At 58.1% G+C, this 13,728-nt stretch overlaps 1 protein-coding gene across 2 annotated transcripts; it reads right to left on the reverse strand.

Annotated features, from left to right (window-relative positions):
• Positions 1–200: 200 nt before the first annotated feature.
• ACADS (acyl-CoA dehydrogenase short chain) lies at positions 201–12,500 on the reverse strand. 2 transcript variants are annotated; one of them, XM_025889491.2, is made up of 10 exons: positions 12,371–12,500; positions 11,124–11,287; positions 3,205–3,354; positions 2,881–2,992; positions 2,347–2,498; positions 1,864–2,034; positions 1,656–1,793; positions 1,411–1,506; positions 1,150–1,206; positions 201–1,028 (listed from the first exon to the last, which is right to left on the reverse strand). In XM_025889491.2, exons 1-10 carry the CDS (start codon positions 12,414–12,416, stop codon positions 876–878), a joined length of 1,239 nt encoding a protein of 412 aa, XP_025745276.2. In that variant the 5' UTR covers positions 12,417–12,500; the 3' UTR covers positions 201–875. The 2 variants fall into 2 exon arrangements, with proteins under 2 accessions (XP_025745276.2, XP_073737102.1); XM_073881001.1 differs by lacking the exon at positions 1,411–1,506.
• Between the last annotated feature and the right edge of the window lie 1,228 nt (positions 12,501–13,728).

A 13,728-nucleotide genomic window follows, 5' to 3' on the forward strand; every position in this document is an offset into this window, starting at 1 on the left:
TCCTAGACCCTCACCCAGGCCTGGGGACCCAGCTCTGTACCCTCCTGGGGCAGGTCAACCCCGCCTCGTGCTGGAGCTCTCCCTCGAGACCGATGCCCCTGCAGTCAGCCTCACACCCGCGCACACTCACACTCGCAGACTCACACACACACAGGTGGCAGCTGTCCCCTCCCCAGCAGCGCTCGGGCAAGGACACGAGGGCCAGGGCACAGGTATGCTTTATTACTTCATTTCCACAATCGATTGTCCTCAAGAATAATTCAGACCCCTTCCCACGCATTTATAATCTGTGAAGAACCGGCTATTTGAGGTTCCAGGTGCTTCCCGAGGAGCCAGCCCGCCTTCCCGAGACCCCCACCGCAGGCCCCCACTCCTGACCCCTGACCTCAGGGAAAAGAGCAGGTGCATCCAAGAGGCTGTCCCACCTGGGTCCCCTGCTGAGAAAGGAAACGGGGGTCCCAAAGTGGTGAGTCAGCCCTTCCCAAGGCCCCACCTCCAGGAGGCCAGGTCCATTTCCATGAAGAGAACAAGGCACAGGTGTGAAGAGGACGCAGTCAAAAAACGGACCTGAAGACGGCCGGGGGGGGGGGGGGTCCCTCCAATGCAGGTCACCGCCCCTCACCTTTCCTTTCTCCCAGACTTACCCGAGGCAGTTGGGTCTGTGGTGGGTGGAGGTGGGCGCAACAGGTGAGTCCACAGCAGAGGGCTGGGGCCGGGTGGGACTGGCAAGAAGAGGCATGGCCCCCAGCTGTCCACCCCCCAGGGTCCCAGACCAAGCGTCAGGGTTAAGGCCTCACGGCTCCTGCCCCCCCTTTCCCGTGGTCCTCAGGCCAGCCTGGCACCCGAGGGGGCGCTCCTCGGCCCTGCATCGCGGCTCAGCTCCGGTAACTCTTGAGCAGTTGCCCGGCGATCACCAGCCTCTGGATCTCGCTGGTGCCTTCATAGATCTCGGTGATGCGCGCGTCGCGGTAGTGGCGCTCGGCCGGCATCTCTGTCACGTAGCCCATGCCTCCCAGGATCTGGATGGCCTACCGGGGAAAGCGGCCCATCAGGAGGGAAAAGGCCGCGTCAGGGGCAGGATCGGCCACACTGGGGGACCAGCAGGGGCGGGGACGCTGGCCCACCTCCCGCCCGCACAGGGACACTCACCTGGTGGGTGATGGCAGTGGCAGCTTCCGACGCGGCCAGCTTGGCCATTGCCGCTTCCTAAGCACAGGGGACGGTGGGGTCACAAACCTGACTTCCAGCGGGAGCCACCGGCACATGGCGCTTCAGTGGGGCCGGTCCTGGGGAGCCTCCCCCTGCGGCCATAAACCCACAGGCCCGAGGAACTGGAACCCCACCCAGACTTCCCGCTCCACACACCAAAGCTCTGGGCCATGCCTGGGGAAACCCCTTCCCCACAGGCACCTTGGTGAAAGGCTTCTTATTATCCTTCAGCATGGCAGCACGCCAGGTCAGCAGCCGGGCGCTCTCCAGGGCCAGGGCCATGTCCGCCAACTTGAACTGCAACAACCCAGCCCCCCCACCCCCACCCCGCAGCAATCAGTAGCCGCCCCTCCCTCCAAGGATGGGGGGGGGGGGAGAACCCAGGAGCCAGAGAGGAAAGGCCTAGCTGCCCTCCCTCCAGCATCCGGGCTAGGCTCCCCTGTTACCTGGATGCTCTGGAGCTTGGTGAGGGGCGCCCCAAAGGCCCTGCGATTTTCGGCGTAGTTCACAGCACAATCGAGGGCGGCCTGGGAGATGCCCAGGGCCTGGGAGGCGATGCCAATGCGCCCCATGTCCAGGGTTTGCTGTGGGGAAGGCCCCGGTCAGTGGCTGGCCAGCTGGGCCCCAGGGCCCCGGCCCCACTGCCAGGCTCACCATGGCTATCCTGAAGCCCATCCCCGGCTCCCCCAGCAGGCTGTCCTTGGGGATACGACAGTCCTCAAAGATGAGATTGGCCGTGGATGAGGCCCGGATGCCCAGCTTGTCTTCCTTCTTCCCCAGCGTGAGCCCAGGCGTCGGCATGGGAACCAGGAAGGCACTGATGCCCTGCAAGACCCAGACACAGGCAGTGACGTTCTCAGGCTGGCCCGGCCACCCCCCTTACTCAAGGGCACCAGAAGCAAACCGGCCCCCTCCCGCCACCTCCCTCAGACCTCAGCCAGGGCGCCCTCTGCGGGCTGCACGGGGGAAGGTGCAGACTCGGGCCTCAGGCCACCAGCAGGCCAGGGAAGCAAAGGGGCCGCCCCAAGGGGTGTGAGAGCAGGGACAGCTCCACTGAGCCACAGGGAACTCGCGTCGAGAAGCTCCGGACCATCTGCAGCCCAGAGGTCTCCCCGACCCTCTCCCTGGGGTCCTCACCTTGTTCTGCAAGGATCTGTCTGTGCTGGCGAAGACGACGGCGGCGGAGGCCTCCCAGGAATTGGTGATCCAGGCCTTGGTGCCGTTCAGGACCCACGAGTCCCCGTCTGCTCGGGCAGTGGTGGAGGCGGCTCCCGCGTCGCTGCCGTTCCCTGTCCCCCACACAGATTCAGAATCCACTGTTGCCACCAGTGAGCAGGGGACCCAGCCTGGCCCCCAGCTCCAGCACAAAGAATCAGGGTTTTGGCTCCCAAGAGGAAGCTCCCGGGCCACACCAGCAACCAGAGAGCTCTCAGAGACTAGTCCAAGAGGGCCCAGGGCGGGGGCTGCGCAGAGCGGGGCATCTTCACGCCCAAGGGACCCCAGAGCCAGGCGGCCAGAGCTCAGCACCCCCCGCCCACACCAAAGGCCTGTGCCCTTGTGCCTCATAGCCCTGCTCCTGCCTCAGCCCCAGCAGCAACCCAGCTCCAACCCGAGTCTGTCACTGTGATTCTGCACAAGGCACGGGGGCCAACTACGGTCCCACCATGGTACCTGGTTCACTGAGCGCAAAGCAGCCAATTCTGTCGCCACCAGTAAAAGGGGTGATCCACTGTTGCTTCTGCGCCTTGGAGCCGAACTTCAGGATAGGCCCCAAGTAGAGGGACTGTGGGGGTGGGTGGAAGGGGTGGGTGGGTGGTCAGAGGGGACCTGTGGACCCCACTCCAAGACCCGACCTGAAAGAACTGAGCCCAGAGGAGGTTGGGGGCTGGGTGCCAAAGCCCAGCCGTGCCCGGGATACCAGGACATGTGGCCAGAGTGCCCACCTGCCCACGGGAGCCTCCCTTCCACCTGTGTGTCCCAGGAGTGGGGACTCACGTTGTTGACACTCATGATGACTCCTGTCGAGGCACAGCCCCGGCTGATCTCCTCCATGGCAATGGCATAGGCCAGGTAATCGAGGCCGGCGCCGCTGAACTCCTCAGGCACATCCATGGCCAGAAGCCCGAGCTTGCCCATCTCCTTCACCTGGCCACAAGGAAGGATGTCACAGCAAAGGGCAGCTGGGGGCCCGTGCCCACCCCTCCCAACTCCAAACCCTCCTGCTCCTGAGCCAGTGCCTGTGGAAACTCAGGCCATGTGGTCCCTCCACCCGCCCCCGGATCCCCGAGGCCAGACGCTGAAGACCCAGCCTCAGCTCAGGTCTGCATGACAACACTGTGCATCCAAGCTGTTCTGCCCCCACACTCCACACTGGCTCACCTCTGTGTCCGCAGCCACAGCCAGCAAGCAGGCAGAAGGCACAGGAAAACTTCAGAGGCCCCCAGGGTAAGGAGCAAGACAGCACAATGCCGTACCAACCTTCTCTCAGCGCTACACACATACCCCTATCTCCCCACCACAGGGCCTTCGCACGTGCTGTTTCTGTCAGTAATGCCCTGTATCAGCTAGTTGTTGTGGTCTCCCTCCCTCCAGATCTCAGCTCAAGCCTCACTTCTTGCAGCTCTCCCAGAACCTGTGCCCTTCCAAGGCAGGGCTTATGCAGCTGGAAGTTCCCACCTATTACTCTGCTGGTTTGGGTTAAGATCCTTCTCCCTGGGGCGCCTGGGTGGTTCAGTCGGTGAAGCGTCTGCCTTCGGCTCAGGTCATGATCCCAGGGTCCTGGGATCGAGCCCCGCATCGGGCTCCCTGCTCGGCGGGAAGCCTGCTTCTCCCTCTCCCACTCCCCCTGCTTGTGTTCCCTCTCTTGCTGTGTCTCTCTCTGTCAAATAAATAAATAAAATCTTTAAAAAAAAAACAAAAAAAACCCTTCTCCCTGACCATGAGGGCCAAGACTGGTTTTTGGTCACTGCGATATTCGCAGTGCCCATGAATGAGTGAATGAATGCTAAGAGCTTGGAGTTTCTGATTTGGAACAACAGTAACAGTAACTGTCAACCAGCAAGTGCCTACTGTGAGCCAAACTCCACATCTGAGTCTCTCCAGACCTCAGACACATGGAGCAACCTGCTCGGGGCCAGAGCTCGTGAATAATGCGGCCGGACCGCACCCCAGTGACTCCAGGGTCACAACCAGCTCAGCACAGCGCCCAGCTCCACCCCTCCGACCTGGGACAGGTGAGCCTGCATTCTGGGGGACCGACACAGGCCACACAGAACCTACTGAGCTTCGAAAGGAAGCAACTGAAACCAACTGCCCATGGGGAGGGGCAGGGGGCACGGGGAGAAGGGCAGCGCTGCTTTCCAAGAGCCCCTCGGTGTCATTTGATTCCTGGAACCGTGTTCTTACACTATTTGGACTTAAAAAAAAAAAAAAAGCAAACATAAGAATTTTCACAATATTTTCTCATTTTTCTATAATTAATATTACTTCCGTGATTATCAATGTTGCACCCCCTCTGCAAAGAGCACCTGCGTCACGGGACTGTTGGACTGAGAAAATGCATATAAAGTGCGGAGCCCAGCGCCCGGCGCAAGTGGGGTGATCGGTGAACGCGCCTCCCATCACGAAGTGGCTGACGAGTGGTCACCTGGACGAGGGTGAACGGGATGAGAAGCACTCCCATCATGATTTACGTGCCCCTCTGTGACAGACTCTGCCTTGAACTGTTCCCATGGGAAGCCCTCCTACAAGCCTCCACGCTTAGGGTGACCTTACTTCCCCCTCAGTGTCTCCCGAAAACACCCGGGGTGGGGGGGACAGACACTTCCTGTCCCCGGGGTGGCACTGGCCTACCGAGCCCACAGTGCTGATGGCACCCTGCGGCCACAAGAGGGCAGACGCGGGTGCCTCTGCAGGGGAGATGCAGTTAACGGCCACGGGTTATCCAGGGGGACCCAATGGCATCTCCAGGGTCCGTACAAGGTGAAGAGGGAAACAAGGAAAATGAGAGGTGACAATGGAAGCAGGCGTCCGAGGGACCCGAGTGCTGACCGGAAGGGGGTCACGGGCGGGTAGCGCAGGCGGCCTCCACATGCTGGAAGGGGCAAGACATGGACCCTTCTCCAGAACCACCAGCATGCTGATTTCGGCCCAGCGAGACCCACTTTGGATTTCCAACCTCCAGGAACTGTCGGATAATAAGCCGCTAGTCTCTAGTCTGTGGTCATTTGTCACAACAGCACAAGAGGAAACTGACAGTTTCTGAGCCTGGGTGACTCAGTTAAGCGTCAGACTCTTCATTTCAGCTCAGGTCATGATCTCAGGGTCACGGGATCGAGCCCCGGGGTTGGGCCCCACGCTGGGCACGGAGCCTGCTTAAGACTCTCCTCCACCCACAACCTGGCCCCCGCTACCTGTCCCTACTGCTCGCGCTCTCTCTTAAAAAAAGAGGGGGGACTCAGAGGTACCCCAGATGTGTCGCTTTAAGAATCTCTAAAAAGACAAACATTCTGTGGTGACCACACAGCTGCAGCAGGAGGGGGTGGGCCTGCTCGGAGACACTGCAGCACCGCGGCAGGCACGGGAGTTGAACGTAGGGTGGTCAACACAGCACCGTATCTCATTCCACGTGGGGGCTCACAGGGCCCGGGGCCGGCACGAGCGTGGGCCTCAAAACAGAAACCGTCAGACTCACCCTTCAAGGCAGCCAACAAACCCACGCCAGGGGGAACGCGGCCTTGTGCTGGGGAAGGCGGTGCGGGGTCGGGAGCCTGGGCCACACTCACCGGGGGCTGGAAGCACGCGGGCCTCCGGGATGCACGCACAGGCCTCGGCAGGTGTCTTGCTGGAAAGCTCTCTCTGGCCTCCCGGCAAAACTGTCCCAGCTACAGGTGCCACCCAACCTCCTCTTCATCCCACAGCCCTTCAGGGTACATCCCTGGAATGAAGGATGGAGTCGTCCCACACCCCGCAACTCCACTTCACCCCAAGAAACAAAAAGGGAACCGAAATCCCCAGGTGGGGTGTGGGCAGAGTGAGGATGATCTGTCTTCCTTCTGCAGGCGGGGGGGAGCTCCCACAGAGAGGCGACCCCTCTGGGACACAAGACGTCAAGCCACGTCCAGGCCACAAAGAAGCCAGAGCTCAGGGGCCCTCTCCCCTTGACTGCACCCCCCACCAGCTCTCCTGACAGTTCTCGTTCTCGCTGCGGGAGCTCACTGCACCCCAACCAGTCACTCCCCTCAAGACTCACCCAGGTCCGCTCCGCCCCCGCTACTTGCCACCAGGGTTTGCTTGAAAAGCCTCCAGCTCCACCTTGCTCAAGGGCAGGAGCTCGCCCACATTGGACCCAGAGCCTGGATGCAATCCAGCTCACCCAATTTCATCAGTGACGCCTGGCTCTGCTTTTCCCAACCTTTCTACTCAGAAAGCCCAGGGGCGCCTGGGGGGCTCAGTCGGTGAAGCATCTGCCTTCGGCTCAGGTCATGATCCCAGAGCCCTGGGATCAGGTCCCGCATCGGGCTCCCTGCTCAGCGGGGAGCCTGCTTCTCCCTCTGCCTCTGCTGCTCCCCCTGCTTGTGCTCTCTCTCTCTCTGACAAATAAATAAATAAATCCTTAAAAAGAAAAGAAAAGAAAACAGATCACCAGATCCCTGGCATGATGCTACAGCCAGCTCGCAGGAACGTTCTAGGGAGAACACAGAGACAGAACAATGCTCGTGGTGTACACGCGCCAAAGTGTGTCCAGGCAAACAGACCGGCGGCGGGGGAGACAGCCAGCCTGGCAGCGCAGGGAAGAGATGACAGCACGGAAAAGACAGAGAGACCGGGGACAAGATGCAAAGCAGCAGAAACAGGAAGAACATGTGTGTCCTTCCCGTTGGGGAACGTTGAGTGGGCACTTCCTAGACACACCACCGTACGCCTTCACAGAATCAAACGTATCCTGAGTTTGCATGAGCTCAACACAGTCAAAACTGACTCCCTTCAAACGATCCGATCTCATCGCTTGCCGGAGATCTGCTGCTTATTCAAGGGAGAGAAGCCCTGTTCGCCGCCGCCTCGAGTGTCCACTGGTGGCCGGCAGGTGCTACGTGCTGGGCCAGAACGGCCACGCAGCGTCACCTCGCCTCCCCGTTCGGTCAGCAACCCCGCTGTGGACTGTCGGGCTCTTTCCGAGAGCACACTGTCATGTGGACAGGGACGTGCGGGCGTGAGCAGGAAGCCGACCGCCCGAGACAGCACAAAGCACCGTGCTGAGGCCAACCACAGAGTCGCCGTGAGGAACAGGATGCTCCTGGGACACAGATGGATGAATGCGCTTGGGACAGAGGGGAGGTGGCATTCGGGACACACTTCCAGGGTGGAATTAACAGGACTCAGTGGGTAGGAGGAAGAAGACAATGGGGTATGGTTCTAGAGGTTTCTATGTGGCTAACTGGGTCAGGGAAGCACCATCACCGGAGACAGAGCACGACAAGGAAGAGCAGGTCTTGCATCTGCTCTAGTTAAGTTATTCAATAAACAGTCACCGAGTGAAGAAGAAACGGGGCTTGGTTTTTTTGTTTTGTTTCGTTTTTAAAGTAGGCTCCGCACCCCAACATGGGGCTCAAACTCGTGACCCTGAGATCAAGAGTCGCACGCTCTACTAACTGAGCCCGCCAGGCACGGGGCTCAGTTTTATACGATAGATATACAGCCCCCACGTGCTGGAAGGCTGGTGAGTCCAAAATCAGTTGAAACACCATTTTATTTCTTATTTCCCTTTATAACAAAGTAACATTGTAAATTTTCCTTTGTTTCCTTCTTTTTTTTTTTTTTTTTGGCTTGAATACAGGAAAACTGAAGCTCAGTTTAGGTTCCCAAACCAGCAAAGCAAGCAGAAATTGGCACTAGCCTTCCACCTAATTCTTGGCCTCCCTCAATTCTTCTCCCCTTGAATCTTCCCCCATGAACCCACTTTTTCTGGGGGAACTGGGTGGACAAAAAATTCTTCAGGAAAAAATATTAGAAATCACTAACTAAGCACCTACTATAGGCCAGGTGGGCACTCAGGGGTCTGTATCTGGCTCCTCCCATCCTACCTGTGGGGCTGTTAGGCAAGAAACTTAACCTCTCTGGGCGCCTGGGTGGCTCAGTTGGTTAAGTGACTGCCTTCGGCTCGGGTCATGATCCTGGAGTCCCGGGATCGAGTCCCGCATCAGGCTCCCTGCTCGGCAGGGAGTCTGCTTCTCCCTCTGACCCTCTTCCCTCTCGTGCTCTCTATCTCTCATTCTCTCTCTCTCAAATGAATAAATAAAATCTTTAAAAAAAAAAAGAAACTTAACCTCTGCCTTCAGTTTCTTCATCTAAACACCGAAGACACTTTGAGTAACTTCCCCAGAGTGTTGTGCTGAAGGCATAATGCGTAAGCACCTGGAATGCAGTAACCCCCAAATGACAGCTATTCCTGTTCTTATCAATGTTTTTTTGGGAAACATTCAGTGGTATTATTCTTTTGATTTAGGCAACCTGCCATATTATCTGTGAGTCTAGTTCTCTGATCCCTCTGCCCACGTAAGCCCTGGACTCCCTTCGGTACCTGGGAGCTGAGCGCCAACCAGAGTAACAGAGCCGGGGATAAAAGCACAAACCCAGCAGGCTTCCATCTGCCACGAAGGGAAGCAAACACGGATTAACCTCCGCACCCCATCAGCCGCCAAGAGAAGAGTCCGGGGCGCGGGAGGAGTGGTGGCAAGACCAGAAGGTGAAGCACAGCCCCTCCCTAGCTCTACAACCCCAGCCATTCAAACAGCTGCTCCTTCGTCATCTCCGACAAGGGGCAAGTACAAGCCGGATGTGTGATCAGTGACACAAAAACACCTAGACCGACAGACCCAAAGACAGACGCCATCACGACTCGGAGCTACGGCCGTGCCCTGGGCGAGTCCTGATGAGCTCTCCCGGCTTCCAGCGGGAGGGAGGCTGACACCATGGCCTCCTCCCTCCACACCTGTGTCTGTCACTGCTCCGAGGGGTAGCCTGCAAACTCCCCAGTCCCAGGAAGCAAGGAGGAGAGGATAAAGCCAGAGGACTAGTTCAGAGGAGCTTGGGGGAAAAGAAATCTGTTTCTACTGCCAGCTTTCTTGCCCAGAGCAAATCTAGGCCTGTCATCTTAGTAAGAATTTGAGGGAACAGGGATGCCTGGGTGGCTCAGTCGGTTAAGCGTCTGCCTTCAGTTCGGGTCGCGATCCCAGGGTCCTGGGATCGAGTCCCGCATCAGGCTCCCTGCTCAGCGGGAAGCCTGCTTCTCCCTCTGCCTCTGCGTGCTGCTCCCTCTGCTTGTGCTCTTTCTGTCAAATAAATAAAATCTTAAAAAAAATAAATAAAGGATGAGTCATAAAATGTTAAAAAAAAAAAAAAAAAGAATTTGAGGGAACATAGGAATAGCAGAGGAAAAGTAAATCAAGCCGTCTGTCTTTTGGTAGGAAAAGCCCCAACACACAGCCATGTCTCAGGCAACTGCTCTGGGAGCAACGTCTTGAAACTCCTCTTGGCTTGTTCCCATCCTCTGCTCACAGAGAGCTGGAGTTTGGTCACATCTCCATTAATGGCACTGAACGATGAAGGGAACGTGCCAGGTGGGGTCACAGAGCGGAGGACAGAAGGGTAGTTTAGGCCCTTGATGGGAATATTCCCAACTAGAACAGGCCTTCCCTGCCCGCCAGCTGGGCTTCTGGGCCAACCTCGGGGAAATTGGATGGAGAAGGAGGTCCTGGAGCCAGCCAGGCTTGGGATGTGAATTCTAGCGCACAGATCGGTAGCCTTGGAAAATCACTTAACCCCTCTGCCTCAAATTTCTCAACTGTAATAAAAACGATCATAGTGTTGCCAGTTCCCACGCCCCCAGGACCAGGAGGCACCAGAATTCGACATGTGTTGGCTCACTTAATCCTGGCAAGCATTCTAGAAGCCAAATAGGGATCAGATTTGCAGGTGAGGATGTCCTCAGACCTAGCGGGGATGACCCAAAAGGTACCCAAAGTTACCCAACCAGTGTCAGTGCCCAGATTGCCATCTGCCCACCTCACTCGGAGCTCCCCGTGTGTCGCCACAGTCCGGGCACGGTGCCCAAGACGCTGTGAACAGCACGGTATTTTCTAAGCTGGAAAAGTGGCCCCAGAGCCCAGGAGACATGAGATGCGGCAATCAGAAAACTCTGGAACTCCTTAGAGTGACAAACAGGCCAGGACAAGAGGCCAGAAAGATCTACAACTCCACAAACTTTACTGAACAAATATTTGTTGGATATTTATGCCATGTGCCACAGCGCTCGCCAGGCCCCAGGGATCCAGCAGAAACATCTTACCCAGGAAATGACAGAGGAGATGACTGCAAGGGAAACACACAGAGGCACGGGAAAGAGCATGCTCCCTGGGGTCTAAGGGTCGGGCAGAAGAGCTGGGCCTCAGCCCTCGCTCGACATCTCATTAGCTCCCTGACCTGGGGCACAATATTTAACACCCCCCCCCCAGTCCATGTGAGTTCACCAACTATCCAGCAGGGTATGTAATACTTGGACCCTCACCTCACAGGTTGATTGTGAGTTGCAGATGGGCTGGCACACCTCGAGGGCCCTAGAACCGGGCCTAGCCCCCCGTGGGCATCCTGCAAGCGCTAACCGTAGCTAGCAGCACAATGCCTGGCCCACGATAAGTGCGATGCCCACCCACCATTATGACTGTTACTGCGGAAGTTAAATCCGGGCAACAGGCCTCATGCTGGATGAAGGAAACCTCCAGAGCATCTTCTGGGTTCCAGGACCCACCTTAGGATTCCTGGCTTGGAGTCTCAGTGCCCCTGGCTGTCCCTGTCACCGCCAGTCCCGCAGTGGCTGGCAGACCACCACTGGGGGCTGCTGAGGTTGGAACTCTCACCTGGGCCGCTGGGAAGCGATGTTCCTTGTCCAGCTGGGCTGCAATGGGAACCAACTCCTTCTCAGCAAATTCCCGGCACGTCTGGCGCAGCATCCGGTGTGTCTCTGGCAGCTCCACAGACTGGTAGATAGTATGTAACCGACGCCAGGCCCGAGGATGCAGAGCTGCAAGCAAGAACAGGTAGTAGTGGGAGGGGAATGCAGGAGGTCCTGCTGCATGATCATCATCATAGTGGCCATCCAGTGACTCAGTGGGCCTCCCCCAGGGATGATTTTGCCTCCCGGAAGATATCTGGCAACCTCTGGAAACATTTCTGGTAGTTGTAGGGTGGAATGCTATTACTCTGGAGTGGGTAGAAGCCAGGGATATTGCCTAACACGCTACAAGGTACAGGACAGACAGCACGACAAAGAATTATCGGCCCAAAATGTCAATAGCAAGCTGTTGAGAAACCCACACCAACGGAATGCTTCTTCCACTTGCTACACAACTATCCCAGTCGATCTTCAGGAGACACCAATCGTACTAAGACCACAGCTTTGCCGCCTTAGGCAAGGATCTTAACTTCACTGAGCCTCCGGGCCTAGAAAACCTGGTAGCCAGCAGTATTGAACTCCTGGGGCTGGGAGGGTGAAAGAGATGCTGACTGCAGCACCAGCACAGGGCCTGGCAGACAGAGCCCTCCACGGGGGTCCCCTTACAGTTGTCCTGCAGGCAAAGGAAGCCCTGGCCACATGAGAGAAATAAGCTGGGAAAGGTGCGGCATGAAATAATCAACAAGCCCAAACAGTTACTGAGAGCCATCTGACAGGCGCTGTGCTGAGTGTTTTACCCAGCCTGCGTGCGATCTGATCCTTGTAACAACTCCACGAGAACAGGGACACATCGCTAGGACCATTTTACACCCAGGCCAAATACGGCGGACGGGCCAAGCGTCTCGCCCAAGGTCACAGACGCAGAGTCTGGGTTCAGACCCAGGCCTGGCTCGGGAGGACGGGCGCCCCTGGACCTCCGCCGGCGAGGAACTGAGCGGGGGTTGGGGGGCGGTGTGGATGCCACCGCGAGGGCGGGGCGGCGGGCGCGGATCGGAGCGGGAACCGAGGCCGCGCAGGCGCCAGCAGCGGCCCAAAGTGGGGCAAAGGCCGCGCGCGCTCCCGGTGAGGGTGCAGTCGGGTCAACGGGACTCGAGCCCGCTCGGCCGGCCCGGGCCGCCGCCGCCCCGCTGTGCAGAGCCGGAGCGCACTCACCTCCGCGGCTGAGGCCGCAGGCCCGGGCGAGCAGCGCGGCGGCCATGGACGCGGACGCGGCGCCGGGCTTTTGCTCGCCGACCTCCTGCTCGCCGACCTCCCGCGGGAGCGCACCGGTTCCGGGCCACGGGGGGCGGAGCCAGGGCGGGCCGACACGCCCCTTCGCCCCGGGGGCAGGTTCCGGCCCCGCCTCCCTCCCCGCACCGCTGAACGCGCTCTCCGGCCCCGCGCCCACCGTGCCCTCGCTGTCTCTGCTCCAGCCGCACTAGCCAGCTCCAATACCCCGGCTTGTTCCTGCCTCCACGACTTCGACTTCGCAATCCCTGTTCCTCCACCTGGAAGGCTCCTTCCCTCCATTCAGGTCTCACTCTCACTGAGGCCTGCCCTGACCACACATTCTCCATCCCAGCGTGTTTTATTTATTCCTGGCACTCAGCGTCTGACATCTCGACTCCTCCCTCTAGTCTGTGAGCTCTGAGAGGCACAAGGATCTTGTCTTGCCCTGATGCTCAGTATTCAGCCCCAGGGAATTGGGCTGCCTGGGAGGGGGATCTCTCCTCCAGAAGTTGTGCAGGTGGGGTGGAGCTGTCATCCCTATTCCACTGCAGTCCCATCTGTCTCACCCCCAGTCGTGGGGCAGAGCCCATTTGGGAGCAGGGGGCACTGCCCCCAACGCCATGCATTTGGTCCTTGGCATCATCGAGACGCCTTGACCCTCCCCAAGAAACTGGCGACTCCAGGGCCCTGACAAGGGTCTTCCTTCAGCACAAGCATGAGTCAGACTTCCACACCCTCCCGGGCACCCACACATCCCTCTGTCCTTCTTTACGCCTCTGTAACTCAGCCAGACACCTGTCCCCAGCACTGACACGCATGCCAAAATTTGTCTTCCACCAAGACCTTGCTCTCCCTCCCCGAGATCAATGAAAAGATGCAGCAAAGTCCTTAATATGTTACCTCTCATTTAAGAGAAAGCCTCTAAATCCACAGTACTTTAGACCCGAACCAATGAACTGTGGTCGGCTAATGCTCTGAGGCCTTCCTTACCTTTCCACTGCCCCACCTGGTGCCAGTCCTGGGTGAAAGAAGCAAGCAAGAAGCAGGAGAGGGGGAAATCAGTGAGTGGACACGGGCCAATGACTGCTTCGGCTGCCACAGACCATCCAAGCCAGACTTACTTCAAAATTGTACTGTTACCTTAAACAACGGTGTTAGTTTTATATTAAAAGTACACCAATTTCCCAGTAAACACAGAAACCAGACAATGGTTTCAAGGGAACTGGCCTTTGAGGGAACTTTGCGGGGTGATACAACAGCCCTGTATCATGATTGTGATGGGGCAATAAGGCTGCGTGCTC

Source organism: Callorhinus ursinus, unplaced genomic scaffold (genome assembly GCF_003265705.2).
Source record: "Callorhinus ursinus isolate GAN/ISIS: 27379988/994484 unplaced genomic scaffold, GSC_fseal_2.0 scaffold41, whole genome shotgun sequence".
In the NCBI taxonomy this organism is placed as follows: Eukaryota; Metazoa; Chordata; class Mammalia; order Carnivora; family Otariidae; genus Callorhinus; species Callorhinus ursinus.

What these genes read in the sequence shown, in the direction of transcription:
- ACADS (XM_025889491.2), bottom strand. Translation starts at nt 12,416, where the DNA reads ATGGCCGCCGCGCTGCTCGCCCGGGCCTGCGGCCTCAGCCGCGGAG. An exon ending in TCATCATGAGTGTCAACAAC is followed by an intron (nt 2,993 to 3,204) that starts GTGAGTCCCCAC and finishes CCACCCCCACAG; the next exon opens with TCCCTCTACTTGGGGCCTAT. An exon ending in ATAAGAAGCCTTTCACCAAG is followed by an intron (nt 1,207 to 1,410) that starts GTGCCTGTGGGG and finishes CCCTGTGCTTAG; the next exon opens with GAAGCGGCAATGGCCAAGCT.